At 38.3% G+C, this 25,519-nt stretch overlaps 1 protein-coding gene across 1 annotated transcript in view; it reads right to left on the reverse strand.

The window, feature by feature from the left end:
- COL19A1 (collagen, type XIX, alpha 1) overlaps positions 1 to 25,519 on the reverse strand; it is a 211,374-nt gene that overhangs the window by 89,195 nt on the left and 96,660 nt on the right. Inside the window, exons 11-13 of the mRNA XM_009333160.1 lie at positions 21,197 to 21,250; positions 11,534 to 11,587; positions 10,810 to 10,845 (exon numbers count right to left, since the gene is read on the reverse strand). Coding sequence (XP_009331435.1) covers positions 10,810 to 10,845; positions 11,534 to 11,587; positions 21,197 to 21,250 — 144 coding nt within the window. The remainder of the gene's footprint in view (positions 1 to 10,809; positions 10,846 to 11,533; positions 11,588 to 21,196; positions 21,251 to 25,519) is intronic.

The raw sequence follows: 25,519 nt of genomic DNA on the forward strand, positions 1-25,519 counted from the left end.
TGCAGGAGGAATGAAAAAGAAGACTTCTCTTCAGTGAAATCTGTCTAAAGGGATGAATAAAACATCCCCTGTTAAACTCCTATAAAACTTGGCATTGAATGTAACAGTTTAGCACAGAAAAGAAGTTTGTATTTGTAGGAAGGCAGACCAAAGTAACTACTTAGGTCTTATCCCTATTTAACTTCTGGAGATCTTCCTTTGGAGATCAAAGATAAGATTCTCGACTCCCTCAAATCACGGACGGCACAGTGGGTAGACAAGCCCCACCAAAGGAGCCCACCGCCGCAGACAGAAAGGGACAGAATATAGACTGAATATATACGTGTGGCCTCATGGGATATGCCGTTGATTGTGTTGAAAACATTTATGTCAGAAAGCAATCTGTTTTACATGTACCATCTCCCCAGGTAAACAACATACAAAGCAATTAAAATGATTCACTATGTTTCACCCCGATAGTCTTGCACTGGCAAGACGATGGGTATGGCAATGAGCAAAAGGAGGTGTAGGAATAGCACAAGGCAAAGTGAGATATAAGAACAGCCTACTCCTGTGGCATCAGACTGGCGGGAAAATATGCATCCTTACAGGTGGCCTAATATGCATGGGATTTTCCTGAGTCTGCCAGGCCACCTTTGAGGTTGGAAGGTGGTATCCTGCTACCTACTTCATGGAGAAGTGAACTAAAATAACATATGCAGTCTTTAGTGCTTGTACCTGTCATGGACCAGGCAAGTCCCTTGGAGTTATGTGCCTGAAGGAGCTTCAGGAATATGAAGTGGAAATGTCTCAAACATTACCATATATCTTGGGGAAAAAAAAGTAAGCAAGATGGAGATGGGCTCAGGTGCATCTGAAACTTAGAAAATCTATTACAATGAGTGAGGATGGCTATGAAAAGAGATGAAACATGATGCACAGACAGGCACAAGAGGGTTGTACTAAATCTTGAAAATGAAGTTAAGAGCGGAAACTTGTGAATTCCTTTATAAGAGGTAAACCGTAATGGGAAGTGTTGGCAAGGGAAAAGATGCTGGTTGTGAAGCTAGATAAAGAAAAAGCAAGCATGCTATGAAGCACATGCTGACAGATATTTAAACAAAATATTGTCAAAACTTAGACTAAGTGTTAGTCGAGGGCATATAGGAAAAATGACAGGTTTAAAAAATACTACAGTAGAATAGGTGAGCTTTTAAAAGAACTTGCATGTCACTGAAAATATCTGTAGGAATTCACATTTTAATACTTAACAGTTAATATTTTTTGCAAGTATCAGGAGATAAAAGCTACTAAGAATTATTAAACTTGAGATGGTAGAAGAAAAATGTGTTTGGAAGTGATAGAAAAATCAGCTAATGGTTCAGCCAGTTAAACTGTTTTAAGTTTCATAAACTATCAATTTAAAGTGTATTAGCTGGCATGTAGCTATCAGAAGCTGCTTATTACAGAAGGGCTAAAACCCTGTCATGTGACCCTGCAGGTACAAAAATATTTTTAAATGCCTGATACATCATGACAAGCATCCACAAAGACATGGTGGAGACTTGGTTCATAAATTTAATAGCTCAGAGTAACTGCCTAAGAACACACTCTGAACAAAAGCAAAGCTTTTACGTGACCTCTTGGTGAATTAAAACGAAAAAAAAAATCCCAGCTGAAGTGGAAGAGTGAAGTTACTTAAAGTTGTTATTCATATTAGTTCTTCCGGAAGCTTATGGACAATGCCAAAAGAGTAAAATATTAGACAAGTAAGTACATTTTTGGTATTCTGAAAGTTCCTTCAAAACATAGCTGATAGTTTTTGAAGCAGAAGGCTAGACAGCTGCTTTATGTACTCGTAGGTAGTGTTACTGAAATAGGTTCCGAGCACAGCAGCCTTTCCTTCTCAACACAAATTAGAAATATAATACAAATGCTAAAAATAATAAGGCAGGTCTAATTAAGGCACAAAAATTATTTCATTATAGACCTTTATAGACTGGTTTCTGTGTTCTATACACAAACTACTCTCATCCATTTTTTTCCTCACTATGAATTCCAGCAAACACATGACCTCAATTTTTATGGAATAAATGCTACTAGACAGGGAGAAAGTGTATTTAGTTTAGTGAAACGAGTCAAGCAAAGACAGAGACAAAGCCTAAATTAGGTATGCAGAAACACCTCATGGTAATGTAAGAATAGGTCATTTTTTAACCATTTGAATACGCAAGCTTTTATAATGATAGAACTTGCTACTTTAAAAAGACCCAGCTATAATAGACATGATTTGGCTAAGCAATTTGGAAACAATATGTTTATAAACAGAAAGGTATAGCTCTACTGAAACAAAATGAACACTTAAACCTTTTTACAAGTGAATTGGTGGGCAGTTCCCACTGCAGGGGCTTGACCTAGTACTTCAACATACAGTTTTCACCAGGATAAAGAAAAGCCGTCACACTGATGAATTTCATATACAATGATCCCTCTGTAAAACCCGCAAGTAGAGCAGCATAGAATCACACGTATTAATAGCCAGGTAAAAAGTGACCACGGATTTCCAAATTCCTGGCATAACACAACATGTGATCATGGTAAAGAGCTGCAGCCTGACTGACTTGAAGAGCATTCCCTAGCCACCCAAATACTGCTCGTGGGATGGATGGTTCTGCTGTGGCTGCACTCATGCAAGAACGTTCCAGCGTCCCAGACAGGATGCATCAAGACGCAGTTCAATTAGGTCTTCAATTCACGTACTTATCTGGAGGTGTTACCAGACGACAAGTTCTACTGTGCAGGTCGTGACTGTCACTGTGATCCTTCTATCCTATTTTGAGGATATTTTCCTCTTTGGTCTGTTTGTACCATACGGAGGGGAAATGAGTGGCTTCCTCTCACGTAAGAACGGGCTATTACCCTCAGCAAGCAAAGAAGCTGAAATATAAATACCTTCCCTGCAGTCAAGATGGCTAACAGTGTTGGTTTCCCAGATATCTTCAAGCCAGTTTAGTTGCTGAAGTTGTCCTGCTGCTCTACCTTGAGGCCCAAGCAGGAGGGTGAGGAAGAGAGAGATCTTAAAATATGACTATGATGGTTTCCTCTTCTTGTCCAGAAGACTGCCCATCACCACCCACAAGGAAACCCAGAGAGCCTGCAGACACACCTCACTATTACAAAATTCTGCTAGAATGGGAAAAATGGTACAGGAAAATCACAGATGGATGACCAATTCCTTGTTGTATTACCATTTAGTGAGGGAAATTAGACTACCACTTATCTCAAATACCTCTATCTTCAGCATTTCCAAACATGATCTGGTCTCATTCACACCCTTATGGAAGTAAGTCGAGGTGGGAAGTTGAAAGATTTGTACCCCACGTTTGGCCTCTTATTGCTACTGCAGTACTTATACTGTTTTGCTTGGGACTGCAAAGTGGAATAGGCCACGATTTTGCTTTCAAAACTGCTGCCAACCCATTTACTTCTGTGGGAAAGGAGACAGCATTTAGCAGAAGTATTTCAGTCTGCCAGAAAACATGATCAGCTACATTTTCATGACAATTTATTACTGAAGCAAACAGAAAATATGTTCCTCACTGATCTCATTATGCTTTGGGTTTGGTCATTTCTGTAGCGCTCTCTGGTAACTTGAAATCTACTTTGCTTCAGAGACAAACATTTCAAAGGAAAATTGGAAGAGTAATTTCACAAAAGTTCACACTTTATGAACCTCGTACTTTTCATAGACATGGGTTTATTTCCTAAGCAAAATCCTGAGTAGTAATTTGAAATGATTCTTTACATTTATGTCTACTGCATATTGGACTATTCCCAAATCATCCTTCTAATGAAGGACATATAAACCACATTCATGCCAATTTAGCAGACTGAATTTTTGAAAAACAAATTTTCTGTGAGGCTAAGACATCAATCTTCACTTGTGCCTTCAGTATCAGTATTACTGCGTAAAGAAGATAAAAAACAGAGTGAAACTGCTAAAACATCTTCTATTTCACTAAAAGGGTAATCTTAATAGGATCTGCTTCCATACTTAAAAAGCATTTTTTAAAGAAGAGAATATTTGCAAGTTAAAGATCACTATATCTCACTCAAAACAACTGAACAGTTCAGTATTTTCATGAAATTTATGCACCTCCATTAAAAAAGCTCAAGTAGATAAAATCAGATTTTTCTTAGAGAGATGTATATGAAAGGAAGAGATTTAGAATGAAAATATAACTGTCTATACTTTCTTTAGTTAACTAGAATTGCTCTCCTTTACTTTATGTCATTACATGAAAAGAAAGAGAGGATAATATTAGTTGAGATGCTTACTAATAGGGAGGGTGTTTGTCCCCTTCTTAAGTAATACAAGTTATTCAGATGACTTATTTTTTCACTGTGAGACAAGAAAGGAATTGTGTGCAGAAGTCAAGATAAGCAAAAACTGGCACACGATTTTTCAGGAAGAATCATCTGAAATACTGCTGCCCATTACAACAGCAAGAATGCCAGGATACCAAATGCCTCCTCTTCAGAGTTCCATATAAATGCCAAATAATTACACTATGACTGAAATACTGTATCAAATGAATTTGTGAAATTCCTAGCAACACTGCTGAAAGTGAATTTTAGCTTTACAAGAATAACTGCCAAAGCTCCGAGGGAAAAGCTGCGTAATCTGTTGCTGATGCTTGTTTAGGGAGGGGAGAGCCAAAAGTGTTGGCGGAGCTTGCCCGGGCCTGAATCTGCAGCTTCCTCCCACAGCCGCCTCCACACCGCACTTGTGCGCCAGCTTCCTTCAGCTCAATTTAACCAGACCTAGGAGCTGACATTCCAACTATCTGTTTAGTAAGCAAGCCTTGGGGACTTCTGTCTGTGACCGACTTAAGCCTTGGCTTCTGCATAAACACTTGGTGCCATCTGGATGACTATTTTATAACTCCTGAAAGGGATAGGTTCACAGGAACGTACGTACGGACGCTCGTTTTCCTCAGGAACTAAAAGCAGCGTATCGAGTGTCAAGAGGAATAGTTACCATATATTTTACAAGAGATGGCTGTGCTACCTTCCCTCACCTGTCACTCTTCTGACACGGCACGCACAGGCTTAAGCTGGGGATACCAGAGCGGGCAAGCTGCAGAGCCAGCTGTGCTCCTGCAGAAAACAGTCCCCAGCTTCTGCCACTAAATTCCACATGTTGACAAAACCACACAACAGAGCAGTATAATCCCTCCTGTTTATTCTCTGAAGGGTCCTCGGCTACAGTACAATTTATCAGGGAACTTCAACTTCTAAAGACTAAACATATCCCTGCAAGAAGTGGGCATAATTAGGGAGAAAAGTTAAAAATATATTCCCAGCATGCATTACAGGACACTTGAAAAGTACTAAAGAAAAGAGACATCTAGTACTTACAGAACAATTCAGAAAGAACATACCAGAGAAATTAAAGACAGCATAAAGAAAGGATGAGAATCACTCATGACTTTGGACTACTCCCATAAAACTACCACCATAACTGAGGAGACAAAATAAATACATATATCCTGACTTGTGCAGTGTCAACTGACTCCATGGAAACATAGAAAAAAATTACATCCTTACTAAAAGTGCTTAAATATGCACATATATGTCAAAGTTAACGATCCAAGCCACTAAAATGTATTTGTATGAATAATGCATGAATCAAATATACTTAGAACTATTGAAATTACTAATTTCATTAGGATTCTAAATAACGCCCATAAATTTTTTCATGTATTTCTTTTTACAGCTTAGCATATTTTGGGCTACAACGCTGTTTCTTTTTTTCCCCTCTAATTCATCATGCAAGAATGATGAAATTGTATTAACAAGACTTCCGTACCTCCCTTGAAGAAATGTACAGAAACACATGGGCTGCAATTCTAATCCCATCTCTATGCACCGCAGAAACATGTAGTCAGGCATACACAATTTCTTTCTGAATTCTCTGCTATTGCTGCAAGTGAGAAGTTTTGTTAAGTGTGCATCCTTTAGGATTTCGGTAGAGATTTTCTGTTAACTGACATCAAACAGGAGTATTCAGAGCTCTACCTTTTTTTTCAGATCAATGACTTTCTGAGCTATGAGATTTCCATTTCAAACTCATAAAATAATTTTTGCATCTTAAAAAGCAGCGGTATTATTTCCCCTGTTTCACAGTTTTGGCATATGCTCATCCACCTGGTAGCTTGTTACAGCTGCTGGATATTTATGAATTCTGCCATACATACTGCCTCCAAGTACCCCTCATTCCTTACAGAGACTATAATGGCTATATCTGTCAGTTGAATGCTTTTAAAAATACAGCTTTTTCCTCCAAGTACCAATAACTTCATTGTCTCCTGCATTTTTTCATGTTGGAGGGCAGAGTGCGCTTACCGTACTTCTGAGCAGCACGGCATTTCCTACACATCAGGGATGCCTGAACACTTCCAGACACAGGGTCACTGACACCTTTTAGACTTTCACAGGTACCCATAGCACAAACAAATGAAAAAACAAGAGTTTTTAGTACTTACTGTTATATGCTTCTGTAGATTACCTACAGACAACTCTCCGTGGACCAAAGGACCACCAACCAGCTGTCTGGGAATGACTGCAGTGAAGCAGTCTCAGCCCTTTGCCACCTTCACGCTCCCTGTGCTGAGGACAGGAACATGGTGCAGGTCTGTGTGTGGGGAGGATGCTCTGGCCCTGCACAATGCTGCTGATGCTCTAGTTTATACCGAGATCAGCATATATGGTAGACCTTCTCCAGCTTATTCCACTGGTGTACGATTTCTATGGAAATACATAGGAACAGAAGAGCTGCACAGATTTCTATGGAAATACATAGGAACAGAAGAGCTGCACAGGGCAGCAGAGCTCTGTAATGCCATCGTTTCCCACCTGTCTCAATATGCAATTGCACTGGGGCAGAACGTCCATGACCCAGGCCCAGTCGTCCAGTTTGAGCAAAACCAAGTCCCTTTCAATATTCCCTCCCTCCCTGCGCAAATGCATTTTGGACTTAGCCCTAACAGTGTGTCATTATTTTCACTCCTCTTCCCTCCCTGCCCCCAGCATAATAATTAATTTTGCACTTTGATAAAAAGAAATAAATCATTTTCACATTACGAAAAACTGATTATAAGTAGAGGATAAATCTATGACATTATGCATGAGTCCCAAATGAATGGAACATTTTAAAACTTCGCTTTAACAGGGTTCATAACTGAAACACTGATGTCATATTTTGGCTGTAACAGCATGAATAGCCCTGACATAGTAAGTTCTCATTCAGTGACACATGAACCTTGATATTATCTGACCTACTACTTATTCACAGCAAGATATGACATCTTCCTTTCATGATTATATATCGTAAGAGTCACGGCCACACAGAAGTCGCACAAATAAAACAACTCTGAAGACTGGATTTTCCCCAAGCCACCACTATTCATGTCATTCATCTTCTTTTAGCTCTTGCCAACAGAAACGCATGACTATTTACAGTGGTGGAGAGAGAAAGCCTTCCTGCTGGGCCATATATTCCCGCAGTGCTGTAATCTGTCTTCAAACTGCTAAACCAATTCACACTCTTGTCTCTTCTCTCAGTTAGCAGCTACACAAAAAAAAGTTCCAGTACATCAGTTAGTAACATCCCTCTAAAAACTCACGTCTGCTTTCCTGAAATTTAAATGTTTCCTTTTAAAAAGTGTGAAGACAACCATCAGTGGATGTACCAACGCAGAGACATCTTGCTATGCCTGAATCAACTGAACTGAAACATTTGTACAGCATTTTATAATCAAAGAAATGTAACTCTTTGACAGTCCATTTTATGAAAGTGAATAATTTAAGGTACAGAAGGAGTAAGTTCAGTCAATTTGAAACCAGCTTCTGATTTTTGATATCACACTACTAACCTCTGAGTATGACTCTTAGGAAAGCTAAGTGTTCACAACTGCAACTGAAGACAACACATTCGAAACAGGCCTAACATATCCAGGTGCTGCTATCAGAATGGATGTAGTCATTTTTCCATCATTTACACAAGAAATGCTCAAAAGGACCATTCTATGGTCCTATAGTGCACAGAAAATAGGCATCCTCAATTCTTTTTCCTGTGTCTTATCTTCAGAAGTATCCTATTTCTATTTCAATGATCCCTTCAAGGCCTGTAAGAATCTAACTGAAGCAAGATCTACTCCAATCCATCTATTGCAGTAACAATCCTAGAATTAAGGTTGTTTACTAAAAATATTTCACTGTTAACTCTTTCAACACACATTTTGACTGTATATTCAAGAGCTGAAGGACATAATTGCCCCTGTTTACCTCTAGCAAGACATGAACTGTAGCAAACAGATACTGATCTTGGGACACAGTACTAATTTATCTCCAGGAAATCAAGATACCGGATATTTAGACTTCCTAATCCAAAAACAAGTACCATAAAACATGGCAACTTAATTTTGAAACCTTAGAGTAGAATTTATTTTTACAGCATGGGTCTCTGGTTACATCCTTCAATGTTTGTCAGATCTAATGGTGATCCTTGCTGCTATGGTCTTGGAAAGGAAGACAGTGAAAAGACAATGTATAATCATTTACACTATGAATGACAGTTCTTATTAAGTTTATTTAGGATTACATGGGTAATATGAATAGTGTAGAAGTAGTTCATAACACTGAGTCTGGGGGAAGAGCTATTCATGATGTGGAACTACCGCCTGGGAATTCAGCAGCTTTTGTCTTTGTTTTCATTTTTGCCATGCTCTTTTGCACCACTCTCAATTGTTTTCACCCAAATGGACTGTCCTTAATGGGAGGCCTTCTCATTTCAGTTTGTGAGCAAAATCACTTGGATTCAGACAGAATTTATTACTTTTATGAAGCAAAACTTGGCCTGGAGAGTTTTGGGGACATTTCTCTTTAGGCTTCATACATGTTTGGAGCGCAGATCATTGCAAGGAAATTAAAAACATCTTCCACCATCTCTCTATGGCACTATCTAGCCAGAATACAACTAATACGCAGGTCAATTCTCTTCTCTAGTGCACAAGCATGTACCAAAGAAACTGTTAGATCCATACTCAAGAAGTCTTTCCTTGATATTTGAAAGACAACTAATCATCATGTCTGACCTCACATATTCTATTTTGCAGGTAAATTACAGGAAAGGCAATAAATGAATTAGTGACCAAATCTGCAACTTCCTGAGTCTGATACACAGACTTTTTCTATAAAGAAAGAAAGGAAGATACCCGTCTGCTTTTTTTCCTCTGAGAATTGTAGAAACCGTAAAAAAACCTGAATTATTGAAATACTGTTCTTCATAAGAATCTAGTACGTGATTTTCCATCATTATAATGTTACATTTCTTTTTCCTTTCCACTCTGTGTTTGTTATGTATATCTGGTCATTATGTAAGCTAAAAAGATTGTATAGATGTCAAGACGATGAGATGTAACTCTGCAAGTGTTTGAAATCACAAACTCTAAACAATTTTCTATTCTGTGTGAAAAGAATTTTGCAACCTCTTTTTCTGGATAGAGAATGCTTCATACTGAAGCATATGTTATTCTCAAATATTATTAGACATGTCCAATCACTGAAATGTAAATGGGCTATAATTAAGCCAATACTGAAATAATTTCAATTATTTTTATTATCAGTAGCAGCATTATTGTGTAATGCAAGGAACCAGAAGCATGCGACGTTTCATAAAAGACAACGGTCTATGCCTTTGTGGTACCAAGAAATGGAGTGAGCGCAGGCATGTGAGTGCGTGTGTGATCAACAGCGAATATCAAGTAGGCAAGTAGGTGAAATGACCTGCAAGCCAGGGGAATATATACATATATGTGTGTGTGTGTACACACATGTTTTTGCACGGGTGTCTGTGAGCGAGTAGGTCTGCACGAGCAACGGAGTGGGGCTGTGAGCCTCAGGGGGGTTGAATGTCCAGGTGCCAGTAACTGGAGAGACCAGGAGCAGGGCCATCTACTGGTTAGGTTGTGTGTCAGCTCAGCTACTAGAGGGATGCACATTGTATATATGTATATATTTCCCAGTACCAGACCATCATCATGATCAGCCAGAGAGGGTAACAGGATTGAGGCTGTTGGTGCTGTTTGTGTTTGTGGGAGCGCTGAGTGTGTCCATCTGTGTTGACCTGTGTGGCCAGACCTGTCTATACGTGTTGTATGTGTGTTTGTGTGCCTATTGGGAATGCACGCTCAGCCCCGCTACCAGCTGGACCTGAGGGCAAGGAGCTGTGGCAGCCTCACATCTATCTGGCTGCTGGATGCGTCCCCACATCCTTAACTTTCTGAAAATAGGGTTGTGTGTGTCAAATTTAAACATATGTATGCTATATATATAATACTGTGTTGAACATATGGCATTGCACTCAAAACTAAGTACTTAATAAAATAACCTGACAATAGAATATTTACAATATCTTAAAAAGCATTAATTAGTTTTGCAAGCTTTTACTGAAAAATGTTTTTCACTAAAAATAACAAGCGAATTCTTTCACTTTAACCAGCCTATACTATCTATACACAGAATAAAAAAAACAATATTCTTAGCATTTGGTGGGAAACAAGATGTTTTAAATATGCTTATTTTCTTTATATTTATCAAATTCCCTTTTCCCTGCTTCAAAATTAATATAAAAAATGCAGAGGATTCTAAAGAGAGGGACTTGGTTCTTAAATTTAATAATGAAAGTATTTACATTGCAAATAAGCTAAAAACTGCAACATTTCTTAGTGATTTTCTTTCGTCTGTTTTTGTTTTATGCATACTTACACTCAAGGCAGCTGGTCCTGGAGGTCCTGCATCTCCCTAGTTAAAACAGGAGAGTAAGTAAATCAGCGATCTCTTTAGTTATACGTATTTAACCTCTAGGCATTTTAGAGGATATGCATCACTGCAGAAGTAAATTCAGTATAATCATCAAACACACTCTGATTATGATAATATATGAGTAAAGCAATATTCTTTTTCAGTAATGGCACAGATGTACACAGTTTACCACAGGTTAAATGCAAAAAAAATGGCAGGCCTCTGCATAAATGAATCACAACTTAAAAAAAGCAATCCTTCAAAACACATTTGCATATGTTAAATTACAAGCTGCAGCGGACACGCACAAGGTGGCCACTGAAGTCAGTATGACAGCTCACATATGTAAAGACATCTGACTGTGTAAAATGTTCACAGAATTAGGTCGCTGAGGTACGAATCACGCTGTGAGACCTTCAGGTTCAGTCCATGGGAGCAAATCAGGGCACCCAGAGAGCAATTCAGAACATCCAATTTAGGCTCCTGCTCTGAATTCCTTTCAAAATTTGCTGTGATAAAGAGTACCTGTCTTCCATATTTACAGTTAGTCTGTATTCATATTCTTCAACCTTTAAGCTACATAAATGGCAGCAGTGGGTGTTTGTCACATGTAGTTAAGGCAATGTGTTCAATACTGAAGAAATATCATGCACACTCACATATAAATACAACTTTACAGATAAAGTACCTTTTCTCCTTTAGGTCCAGCCATACCAGGACTACCAGGGTCACCTTTTAGTCCCTGGGCAAAGAAGAAAAATGCATATTTCTTGTCATCTGTTGAAAGCGTTGGACAAGATCCTGTAGTGCTGTGAATTAGTATATACTAACCAACTAAGCCTTAAAATGTTATCACATTATTAGTACTACTATCTCATAATTCTTTATTTTCATTATTTTGTGAACAGAGAAACATCTATTGAAGACCGCATGTGTCTTCAACACATAATTAAACATACAAAACCAAACTATCTCCTTGATTGTGCCCCATTATGGCAAGTAGCGTGTAGAAATGCAAAGTTCCTTTGCAGTCCCAGTAGGTCTGTGTCTTGCATGGCCAACAAAGATAAAACAGAATGCTAGAGAACGTACTAGTACATTCACTTAACTTCTGCTAAAATTGGGAAAGAGGCAGAGGTGGACAGAGAGCTGTGGACTCTATGTGTCAAGTAGCAATGCTGAGCTGGTGAGCTACCCTGGTGAGGGTAGCTCAGGGTACATACAGCTCAGAGCTGCTGCACATCCTCCAGCACTCTGATCTTCACCAGTGTTTGAAAAGGCAATTAGAGAAATAATCGAGTCCTTCATACCTCCCTTCTTAGTTCTGCCTTCAGCTAGAGAAGCAGATAATACTGCCTAGTCTTACACATTACATATGCAGCAATTTCACAATCGCAGAATCATAGAGTGGTTTGGGTTGGAAGGGACCTTTAAAGGTCATCTAGTCCAACGCCCCAGCACTGAGCAGGGTCATCGTCAACTAGATCAGGTTGAGCCCCATCCAACCTGACCTTGAACGTTTCCAGGGATGGGGCATCCACCACCTCTCTGGGCAACCTCTTCCAGTGTTTCACCACTCTCATCGTAAAAAATTTCCTCCTTATACCTAGTCTGAATCTATGATATCTACAATACAGCTCTTCCACTAACATGTCTCACCACAAGCACCCCCAAAAAAATCTTTAGCACCCAGCACATAACCTTTGTTGTCTTCTCCTTGCTGCAAAACACATGGAAAAGCGAGAGGTTTTGAAATATGCCTAGCAAATTCAAGGCATTCTGCAGTAAGGAATGAACTTAATTCTGATGCTGGATTAACCTACCAGGAACTCCTTTTTGTTTAAGCGAAGAGGTATGTCTTGTGCCTTCCCTCTGATCACTGCTTTAGAGGCATGCAACAGGAGAGCATGTACATTCTAAGTCAGAGACAGCTCTACAGGTTCAAAGATTTTTCTTAGAAACCAAATGGCAATAATGTAGGCAATACAGGACTGAATCATAATGAGATACTCCACAAGCAGGCCACCATTTTTATTATTGTGGAGGTTAAATAGGTTGAGGACCGAAAAGATTCATCTGCATCTGAATTAGGGTTTACTAACTTAAGTTCTTTCCAGCCCCCTTTTTGCCCTTGCAAACTCTCTTCCTCAGTTTGCAATAATTGGAAAGATAGAGACAACTGGCATGAAAATGATAAGTAACATCTGTGCCTCGGTGGGTACAGAAACATTAAATCAGCGAGTGTTCTAAATACTGCATATTTGTGCAACTTCACTTCCTGCTAAAATTACATTAATTCACCATCTGGAAGGAACATCATTTAGAACTATATGAGCATTTAAGTACCCACTTTGGATTAAATTTGTGGTTGTTGTAAATACCCCTGATTTAGCTTTGATTTGTCCTTTATTAAGCTTGCCAAATATGTAATAGTTAAATCAGAAGTAGTTTTGCTGTTTGAACTTAAAAAATGTAATAGGCAGATGGATTCAAAAACCAAGCCAAAAAATTGCTTTCGTTTTACAATCTGCATATTTATGACATAGTTTTAATATTGTCTCCATTTACTACACTTTACTTTTCACCTCCTTCTGAAAGACTGCATAAAACACAACCACTCCTTATTCTAAAAAGCCATTGTAGGGATTTTTCAGGTATGTAAACTGTATCGATTTGGTTCAAAATCAATATTAGCAAATTAGCAGTGGAACAATAGGTTTGAGTTTAAGAATTAGCTCTTAGGCTGTATATTTACAGAACAGATAAGGGTAAAAAAAAAAAATCTGCGACTCACAGACGGTGATATATATCTGTGTGTCTCTACTGAACAGAAAAGACAACTGCAGATGAAAGATACTAAACCTAAGCCATGCACTGTCAAGCTATGAACCTCATTTTTTCCTAATTGGTGTGTTTAAAGCTTTTAGTAGTGTTCCTGCAGTGCACCTTGGTGAGGTATGCAGTTTGACAGCTACTGCAGAGATGATGACTACAGAGGTCAACATCACATAAAAAGGACAAGGGGAAACTACATATTTGAGAACAAGCCTTACAGTGTTTGAAGCAGGATTTCTGAGTAGCCAGAAAGATTTTTATATAAAGTATTTATTTTAAAATACTTTAATTAGCTTTCCTTTGCAGTTTAGAACCCCAAGAAAGAAAAGTAGTATCAGAAAAAAAAAAATTGCTTAAAAGGTTATCCCATTAGAAGTATTTCTTGTTCTTCTACACATTATATATCTTTAAAAAATATTATTATCTTAATAAGTTCCAGACAGTGAATGCTTGCAAAAACACATCTGGTACTGCACCATGCCTATTCTTCCCTACAGCCACCCTTTTAAAGCTGCTGAGAGGTTTAGCTGCTGCTGCCTGTCTCTGAAATGACATAAGAAGTACGAATTCCTGTGCTAAGTCCAATCTGTAGCCCCTTCTAGTGCCGTACAGTACAGTATCCTGTCTCTCGCACAGACCAGAACAGGACGCTTCAGTAAAATGGACGTGGTTATCTAAACAGATATAATTTGGATCATTTTAGATTAAGCTTTAAATTAGAAAAGCAGTATTTTCTGCAGTATTTTAGGAGAATGAGGTCAGTTTTGAAAACAAACGAATTTCTATCGATCTAAGGAGTCTGTTACCAGATTTGCCAGAAATTAAGAACTGAGTAAAAATTCCAGCAGCTCTCAAAACAGAGGGTGAATGAATTACTGAATTCTATCCCGATCTAATTCTAGCTTTTTAGGAGCAATATAATAATACACATTTGTAAGTTATGAACAGTCTTCAGCTGCTACTTCTTCTCCTCTGTAAGGACTACAGCTTGGTCTTTTTACAGGTCAGACTAAACTTACGTTATGGTTCCTCTATGGATGTCAAAATGTCAAGTAAGCATTAGAATATGCATGTATAAGGCCAACTCAAGGCTAACAAGGTAACAACATGAGAAATGGCAGAAATGAGAAATGTTACATATATATATATATATAAAATAAGACAGGTATTACTGTCACACAATTGCTGACCAACAGAGAAATTACTGGAACAAGTATATCACAAATACCAATAAGGGTGTAAAATCAGCAAAACTGGGGCCAATGGGGGAAAGATTAAACTAGAGGCAGGCTTTTTGTTTGGAAGGGGATGACAATGGTGGAAGGAATTTAAAGGAGAAGTTACCATATTGGTTGACACTATTTTTGACAAATATTTAACCAGCCTCCTCTGTGATATTAGTTTACTGGAGTCTTACCCAGTCTACAAAACCAACTGGATTAGGAGAAGAAAGCAATTAAAAACCAGTAACTGTGCTTTAAAGCTCTAAAAAGGACCATGGTTTCACAAATTCTTCAAAGGATGGGATTTTATTAATGGTGTCCCAACACCACTGGCATAAAAAGCGACAGTTTTTCTATTTGAATTTTTCTTTTAAACCAGCGACAATCTCATACAATGTTTGCTGTGCTCTGGAGTTCCACGGTGAAGAAAAAATAACTTTACTTGGTGACGTGATAAATATGTTCCTTACCAAGTCTGAGAACATTTTATTCATTCAAAAGAAGTGCCAGGTATAAGCAGAACCAGAAAACGAAACATTTTTCACTTCCTGTGTTTTCAATCATTTGGACAAGATCAGAACAGTCAAAGATTTTGCGAGAAAAGGGAACCAAACAACATTTTTCCCTAAGCCAATTCTTCTGGGTCAACATGACGATCTGTAAACTGGTACTACTACCATCACTAGCAAAAAGGACAGAAGATGAAGAGAACAGAGGATTCACAGCTTGCTGCTTCTGCTGGGAAATCACATCCCATATGCCTGTAGTGTCTCAGGAACTACTCTACGAAGGAATCCTAGCCTGTAGGAATATTATCTAACCTGGCCATCAAATGACAGCAACAACTTGAACCAAGTACACACCTTCTGTGAGTACTCTCAACATAAGCTACAGGGGTTATATTAAAAGGGAAATGTGTCTTGGTGCTTGCACAGGATGGGGAAGGCACCCTGTAATTTAAAGGAGTCTGCTTCTGTAAATTAGATTTTCTTGCAGACTCGTTTGTTGCTTTTAACCTTGACACTGTGATGTTCAGCTGGGTTTAAAAGCCCCACAAGGGATTTCTAAGGGTTTAATGAGCAGCCACCTCTCTGGCTGAGACCAACTAGCTGGCAATCCACGTGATAAAAACTCTGTAGCCCAAACAGGGGGACTTGAATGATAGGCCAGGGAAGTTTGAGAAAGACTTTCGGCAGTAGACTGACAATGAGCTGATCTGGGAGCAAACACAGAAGCCTCAAGAAAGCTAGGGTAAGGAGAGGAAGCTTACTGGGAAACTCTTACAGAGCTGCCAGAGTTTCTAAGGTTTACGCTGCCTGGCAGCAGACAACTGGACTGAAGGGTTTCCGTATGGACTGGAGACCAGAGGAACCAAGGGCATCGAAAGCCAGGGTTCCGTTTAACAGCTCGTTGAAGGCAAACTACTGAGATGAAAAGACAGTTATCAGCCACAATACAAACTTCACCAGTAGTGTTAGAAGACAGGGCCCACAGCCTTTTCTCAGCTGCCATCAGTTACTTACTTATCCACAGATGGGAAATATCTGAGAAGTGCATTAACCTCTCACCCTGAGATAAAATGTTTACCATAATAACAGACATTAATTTGATCAGAGAAGTCTGAAAAAGAGTACCAAAATAACTGAATTGTTAGCTTTGCATGAAATTATCAATAAGAAAACTCTTTCTAGAGTTCAGGGACGTTGGAAAAATTGTTGTGTTAAGTGTTCCCTCCAAGTAAAACATGCTTTTTGTGCCCTAATGCTCTACTTGATGAATTCTGACTTAACATGCTCTAGCAGGTTCACTGAGGCCTGAGAAAACTGTACCATACACGGAAAATTTTCTCAGAGAGAGAGAGAGAGCAATAGACAGTGCTTATACATCATCACGGAAAAGAGATGAAACAGGTAAAATGTACCGGCAGCTGATGACAGGTGCTCGTCCCAATGAAAAAATGCAAAGATCAGGTGGACCCCAACCAGAGGACTCCAGCAGCTCCTGCAGCAGCCAAGTGTTGCCCACTGGAAATGTACCCCTATTTGTGCAGCACACACTATGCTGCATGCATGTGGCAACGGAAAATGCTGTGAGATTGGCATAATCTTTTGAGGAGAACAGGTTTTTCACTCTAAAAGATATCTGTTTGGAAAAACATCATTCATTATTTACAATTCCCTGGCCAGCATTAGAGTAATCTGGTTCAATCTCACATCAGGTTAAAATCACCTAGAACAACACATATTATCTGAAGTACTGGAAATACAGTAAACAATCCAACACGCTAACCAACAATGTGCAACCAAATAATTATAGATCAAATCAACAATCTCTACCAAGTAATAAAATGTGGAAATACTCTAACAAGTAAGATAACAGAACGACACTTTCTCCACAGAGCGGCCTTAAAATCTAAATAAAAACAGCTTCAGAGTCAGCTGTACAACACCAAGCTGTATATGTTGGGATAACTTTTCTAATTCATCAAAGTATTTTCAAAGCTCCAAACAATATACTATTCAGTTTCTGTCTCACGTACTTTTAAATATTGCCATTGCTCTTTTTTCACCAATGTCATTCAAAAACTTCAAATTGCTACACTACTAGAATTTTCTGGATCCTGAGCAACACCTACTGTCTCCTTATACTTTTATTCCTAACAGAATCCTCAAACTCTAGATATACTTAAATATCATTACCAACTTCATACTTTCAAGCAATAGGATTCTTCCCTTCCTACCCAAGTATTTCCTTACAATGCTAATACTAAGAGAATTCAAGATTAGAGAGACAGACCCTGAGGGTGTGAAGGTAAACGACTGTTACTATCATATCAAGACACTGTTCATACTTCTGTTCACGTTTTCCCACAAGCATAAAAAGAAAAAGGTCCGATATGTTTTCCATCCTTCCACTGAAAATCTGGGATTTTTTTCATTGAGCTCTGAACTTCAGAGGTCCACCCTTTGACATCAGGTATGTAAAGAATAACAACATTTTATGTAGGAAAGTTTTTAAAAAGTCACTTAGGGTATCATCTTTCCCAGCAGGAGAAAAAAAATAATTAGTGAATCACTTGGTTTAATGCTGTAGAGATTATATACTAGATTTTAATTTCAGATTTTTTTTACACTTTTTTTTTTTACAGTTTACAAGAAAGACTCTGTTCTTCCCCTAGCTATGCATGACACATGGTGATAGATATGATAAAACTTTCTGTTTTCACTTACTTTTGCTGAAGGATTTCATTTATGTAAGCAAAATGTTAATTGGTAGTATCCCATGGTATTCACTTCCTACCTGCACCACTGATCAAGAAAATGACATGACTCCAAAGAGAGTCTAAAAGTTTCAATGATAAAGATTTTCTTTCCATTTCAGTTCAACTGACAAGCATATGAATATATTATAGATCTTACTCCACAGATAGTTTCATGGATATTTGTATTGCAAATTTGTCCTTATTCTGTATGGGATATGAGTGTGATGGAGAAGAAACCGTATTTATCAGGATTTCTTCAGACAGTGTGTCTATGAAGCGCCACTTGTTACAGTGATACAAATGATAGCATTATTAATGTCAAGTGGCTAAAAAAGTCTCACGGGATAAAACAGAGATACTACTCAAGCAAACTGGCTGTTCATATTATACAGGCAAGTATCTGCTTACAGATGTAATGTGAACACATAGCACGGGAGGACTACATTAGTAATATATGAAGTTATTTATAACTACCCCTTAAGAAGCTAAAAACAATGGCAACCACATTACTAGTATTTATAGTAAGTATTCATGTTGTCAGATGGATTTTGAATAATGTCCCAGACTGGGACACGGCACTGTAGATCTTGGCTCAGATTCCTGGAGTGATAAACTGGGAGATGTGCAGAGCGGTTAAATATATTCACAGTTCCTGCATCCAAACCTGGTTCTTAATGAGATTAACTGACCCAGTCAGCACAACCAGTGAGGGATGAAGGAATTAAACTTTTCAGGTATCTCTTCATCATTACAGAAAGCCTAGTCTCCAAATCAGGCCTGGCTTCCCCGCTGTCACGCTACTTCATTCTAGCAAGAACTTTTTGTACAGCTAAGAAAAAGCAACTAGTAACAGCAAGCAAAACTGTTCTGTGACACCTACTTTCCCGATTTTGATTAAAATAAATTCACATATGTCTCTACCATTTGTGCAAGATAAAATGTTCAGTCATCATTTTCAAGTTCTTCACTTGTGAGTACGGAAACCCTCACTCCCCCAGGCAGAGACAACAGCTGCCAGCAGCCGATACTGCTAGCTTTAAGTGTTTTCAGGCTTTCTTTATACAGCACTGCAGATTACACCCATGTAAGCAGATTAACTTGATTATTTCAGAAATATCGGATGTTACATTTCTGTATGTGGAATGAGTTTGAGAGACACTGATAGCAACCAAGAGTCAATGATACACAGTCCTTTAAATTTAAACTTAATGACTGGCATCTCCATGCACAGTGATAACTGAATCCAAAGCATTTTATATGTGTTGTTAAAAAGGAATTATGTGTGGATTCAAACAATATAATGTTATATTGCTGTGTGCAATTTTACTTCCAAAACATTTTAATGACAGTTCCCATGATGATAATCTACCATTTCTTGACACATTACAACAGTTCAGTAAATATTTCATAATATAAAGGTTCAATATTTTACACTTTCACAGTGCCACTATGTCAACTATGTTCTAGAGTTCACCAGATACTTGGTATACCTTACTCTTCCTAAAAGGTTTATGGAACAAGATCCCATGTAGTAAAGGAGATCGTGTAAGACCAACACAGAAATGTCCCCAGAGCTATGGAAAGAAACACAGATGTGTTTTTTCCATGCTGTCAGCATATATGTATGCATGACAGAAGTATACGGTTCACCTTTACAGACAGGCAGGCTACAAGAGAATACCTCTTTGAATACCTAAACACAGTTTCAGCTCAGAACATAGTATATGTTTTCATATGGAGGACATCCACTATTAGTCAAAAATACCCTGATTTATCTAGCATAAAATTATAATAACCTAAAATAGGACAAATATGTTTATGGTTACAGTGTGTGTAGAAAGCCAGATGACATAAAAAGTGTCATAATTATGTAGTCTGTTTTACTGCATTTTCAGTAGACCCAGCTAGACTGTCACAGCATTTTTGTGTCAAATGCTGACCCTTTTACTCTTCTGGTAAAGTTGCTTAAAAAAGCTTTGCTGAACAGTTTTTCCAAATCCTGTATCTGGATTCCAGTCGTAATGCCAGTCATTCCCCACAGAATTTGGACAGTCAGGTTCAGATCCCTCTGTGACATGCTCTGTGCCTTCAACTGCGATACTTTGCAATTGGAGAGCCAACAGTATCCTGCATTAAAACCTAAACCCGGGTTGACCCCCTGCTAGGTCAAGGAGGAGACAGGAGGGGAAGAGGGGGGATAAAGAAAACTGCTGGCTCAATTTTTTTTATTTTTTTTTTTTTAAATCTTGCTGTTCGAACCATGCTGGTTGGCCATTTTAGTATTGTACTGAAAAAAATTCTGATTTTCTGCCCTCTTATCTTGGTTTAATATATACAAAAATAAATTTAAATTTAAAAATAAATTAGGCAAAAGTAAGGTTTATTACTGGGCACATCTTTAGTGTTAGCTCAGGTTCAAGCCTGAATATGAACTCAATGATCAGGATTATCCAGTATTTTTAGACACAGATTCATGCTCTACCTCAAATATGGACCGGACCAATTAACTAAGTAGGCAGTGAAATCTGGCAGAGAAAAAAAGTGAAATTTTAACTCAAATTCTCTGTCATGAGCCACATGGCACAGCGAGTGACCCATGCCTCTCACTCAGGAATGGCTAACAGCTTGTGTATTTTCCTTTTCAGAAACCAAGGCTCCAGGCCTGGCTTTACCCTGTCTCCAGAAATGCCCTCTTTTCCAGCAGATTATCCAACCAGGAACGATTCTCATCTATACTGTGTTGCTTTAATCCCCACTCTTGTTTCAGTTTATCTCATGAGCCCTCAGCAGAAATATCACGGAACCTACCACATCCTTACCCACAGCGCTCCCGTCCAACCTGAAAGCCCTAAGAACTCACATCTCACCTGAATGCACCTCTTTTTCTTGCCCCATCGTCTCGTGGATGTTAACTCTCCAGGCATACACATTTTCTAAATCCATCACTCTCCTTACATAAATTCTCAATTTCATTGCTTAACCATCCCCCAGAAAGTTTGTAACTTGACTGTTTCATTATCATTCAGTTTACCTCTCTTCCATGAATGCCTTCTGGTCCTGGTTCTCCTTTATCTCCTTTTTCACCCTAAAAGAATGAATATTTATTTTATTATACATACAAGACAAATACTAACCCATGACACTTTTTAACAGGAAAAATATTTTAAGATTCTAGTCTGTCCTACATGAACCGTTACATATACATTGCTGGCTGCACAAGCAAAACTATTTCTTACATTCCAACAGAAATTCTTTCCAAATAAATGACTCTGAAAAATGTCTAGCGCTCTGAGAGCTACAGTTCTCTGTACTTCACAGTGCCACTGAACATCCATAAAGACTCACCACAGAAAAATATTCTTGGTTCTCACACTGCTCCAAGAACATGGTGGTGAAACAGAAATTTACACCGGGGAACAGTTTTTCTTTTGAAAATCTTAACATTAACATTAAATTAATTGCTTTCATTCTGAGACTGTTTTTTAATAAACAATTCTTGTTTTAAATATCTGATAATAGAACTGTCCTCAATATTATCATTTGTCTTTGACTCATACTGTTACATGGTTCACTGATTGCATTTGAAAAATGGAAACAATTTTTGTTCTGAAAATTTTCTCACAAGTATGAATATGAACAATATTATGAATGAAAAGAAAAAAATGGCAGGAAGGATCCTTCAGAGTCGACTACACAGGCTGGTTCCTGTGATTGCTGATGAAACACTGACTACAAAACAATATTTTTTGTAGGATACATGAAAGGATTCAGTTCTGATTATCTCTAACTACCATGCTATTCTAGTTAACACGTATTTCATCAAAGTGAACAAAATACACCTGCTTAAGAGGCAGAATTTAAGGGAGAATGTCTTCCAGAACTAACAAGTCTAAACAGCCCTGTAATTGCATCTCTGTCACTAGACTGAACTTTGTCAAATCATAAAAGTAACATAATTCTGATAAAAGCACGAGGACTGACTTTAACTAGAGTCCCAGCTCTTCACATCAACCAAAGAAAGCGAACAGCCCTGCACTGAATTTCCATTATCTCCAGGGGACTACATTTGTCTGAGCAGAACCTATTCATTATGTCAGCATCATCTTCATAATTCTGTTAGGTAAATGGTATTGAACTGAGATCATTCAGCTAACTCCATTTGTGACACAGCCCTGATTCAGAGCTATTCCTCCAGTGGCAATGACAGAGGGCATTTCATCTAATAATTGGTTTTGCATAAGGAGTTTGTATGAGCTTTCTCAAACAACTGAAGCCTACTAACAAATTAGCAACAGCAAACTGTCAATTTAATAACCCAATGCATGAGATGGCTTTGCTATTCATTGTTTCCATTTTAATACATCCTGTTGATAAAAAACCTAATGCTATGCATTAGCCTGAATCATACTGTTAAGGTTTTTCCTCAAGTGTTGCCTTTCTTGCTTGTCAAAAAAAAAAAAAAAACCAAACAAAAAAACCCAACTAAACCAGATAAATCTATGCATTTATTGCAAAAGTTTAAATGACACCAAACAGTTATAGGAATTTAATACTGGTTATTTTAGTATGTTTAAACTATAAAGTCCTCTTTGTTCTCTCGATTAAGGCATTGGTTTAGTTAGTAATTTTCTTTCACTGTCACTTTAAAAAAATAGCAGTTGAACTCCTAAACTTGCTATTCTTTTTTAAATAGCTCACTTAAACCTTTAGAAGAAACTGCAAAAATGACATTTTACTTTTCATCACTGTGACACACGGGATATTTAATACTGCTTTCAGGATCTTTCAACTAGTATCAGTTACACTGCTACAATCTCACAACAGTTACAAAGGTACAGTCATATATTTGACAGAATATCTCCTTATCTGAATATATTTATAGAAGATTTAAAAATCATTACAATTTATGGAGCTGTTTTTTCTTTTATGATTTATCTGCTTTCATACTTTAAGAGAAAATGATATAAATATGTGCAGATTTGCTTCAGAAGTAGTGGCATCCTGTAAATTCCTTGATGTATAGGTGGAAACCAAAGGTAGGAGTATCTTATCATAATTTGTTATGCAACACCTACATTTACATAAAAACCTAAACAGAGAGCCTAAGCCAAAAGGCGACCCTCCCCTCACCCTCGCTTATCATTTGCCTTGATGTTAGATGAGCAGCATGTGTCGGAGACCATGCCTTTTTCTTCTACAGCAGGCAGACAGTAACTTTAAAATGCTGGTGGGCAGTTCTAGACACATACAAGTGTGGTTGGTAAATGCAGGGAAGAACGAAAAACTCCATTCCTTATGATTTACAAGATATTTGGATTTAAGATGTTTGTCAGCTTCTTAGATAAAATGATAAAAAGCACCCCCTGTTAAGGAGCCTCGGACCTCTGCAGAGTCCCAAGAGCCATAGGCTTTCTGCCAGGTATGCGATTTTACTATGAACCTATTCTGATTTTTTAATGGAGTAAATGATTTGTCCTTACCAAGCCTGTCACATGGAATGTCCGTGTCCTCTGCGAAGCCAGAATTCAAATCAAACAGAGGTCCAATTTTTACAATTTATTCTCATGAGAACTGAGCCAAGTCACGCTCATTTCTGCCTTTATGGAGCGCACTATACTGCATAATTAACAGCTTCAAATCTAGCCAATTTGCAGAATCGCTGAAGCCACTCTGCAGTGTAGAGGAGGCTGTTAATAATCAACATTGTGGCTTACCTCATAGATTAACAAAAAAGAGAGAAAAATGTCTTAATGCCATTTTATATCTAATGTTCCTGCCTGCTTCCAGTATAACCGCTGGGAGGGATTCAGTCTGCTGTGTGTAATAGCGGATACACTGAGTTCAGTGGTAACATCCTTTAATTAGACCCAGGGGTTCATGCACGGCCTCTGTAAGATGAGAGTACCAGCCTTCAACTCACTTGTCCACTTTAAGGCTGCCTCATTTTCCTTGCATACTCTTTCCTCCTTATTATAAAGGCAAAGTAATGAATTTGGAAATAAAATATATTCCTACCTAAAAATTTACCTAAAAAGGTGGTTTTTTTGTTGTTTTTTTTTTTTTCAGCGCTGCCCTGTTAATGATACTAATCAGGAATTCCTGATATCCTTTGTTCCTAGCATTTTAAAGTACCACTGTTAACAATAGCTGAAATACTCTCCAAAGTATGCAAGCTATACAGTATCACTAACTCAGTGTGGACACCTTATAATTTTTAACCTCTGAAACTCTGTGATTTTACCGTACATATCTTTAAGATAGTTAATGGCTTGTTTTTTTAAAATACTCTTCTGTGTTTTGCTACAGCTCTGTCTCAGCAGAATGCTCTATGTGAATTTTCTTTTCTTGTGACCACTTCTCCACAGCTTCTTTTAAACTGAACCCAGCTCATAGTAATGCTTATTGATTTTTCCTAAATGAGTTACTAATTTAAAAAATCAGCATCTTCAGTTAAAAAAAAAACCCTGTGGCTTTTTCTGTTTTTGCTGATAGATGTCTGGAGAGCTGGGGTTATGAAGGGCTCCATCCCAATAACATTCTTATTGACTGACCTGTAACCCTTCTGCAGAATGTGGGATAGTATACTTCAGGAAAGCGGCAATACTCAGGGTGAAACACCTCAGGACTGCTGAGACACTATACCATTTAAAAGGAGTGGAAATCAAGGCAGACTAATGATCTTGTCTCAGTTCAGACTGGGAGGAACTATGCAAGGAAATGAAAGAGAGACACAAGAAGCTTATTTCCAAACAGACTGTTTGGAAATAATAAGACTATTACCTAAGCAGGGTCAGAAAGAGACAGCATGAAACACTACAGAAATACACTTCTATTTCTAGTAAAATAAAACCAACAGCGATGACCTGGAAGAATGTCACCGTGAAGCCTGTGTCTTCCCAAACCCACCTATTTAGGATACTGAGACACAGCAAGAAAGCAGGTGATCACAAAGCTTCACAGGCATCAGGAATTCAGACAGCTCAGTAGATACACTTATCAAGAAACTGTGACCAAAAACCTTCTGATTCCAAACTGCGCCATCGCCGTCTTGTGAAAGAGCCCCAGACAACAGGTGTCATGCCTGACCAAGCCGGATAACACGTCAGGAGAAAGATCTTTCCTTCCTGCTTCACTTATATAGACTGAGCAATACTGAAGACGTTCATACTGGCTAACTACCGCTTAGCATCACGCATCACGTTTCTAAGCAAGCTCTAGGCATTTCTAAGCCAGAGAGGCTATATAAAGGCAAACTACCACCTCAGCTGAGTCCAAAATCTTAGGCACAGAATGATCTGAAGCCAGGCCAGCCCATGGCTCCGAAACTGCACTGACGAATTGCCTCTTCCTGTCA

Source organism: Pygoscelis adeliae, unplaced genomic scaffold, assembly GCF_000699105.1.
Source record: "Pygoscelis adeliae isolate BGI_AS28 unplaced genomic scaffold, ASM69910v1 Scaffold57, whole genome shotgun sequence".
Taxonomy (NCBI): domain Eukaryota; kingdom Metazoa; phylum Chordata; class Aves; order Sphenisciformes; family Spheniscidae; genus Pygoscelis; species Pygoscelis adeliae.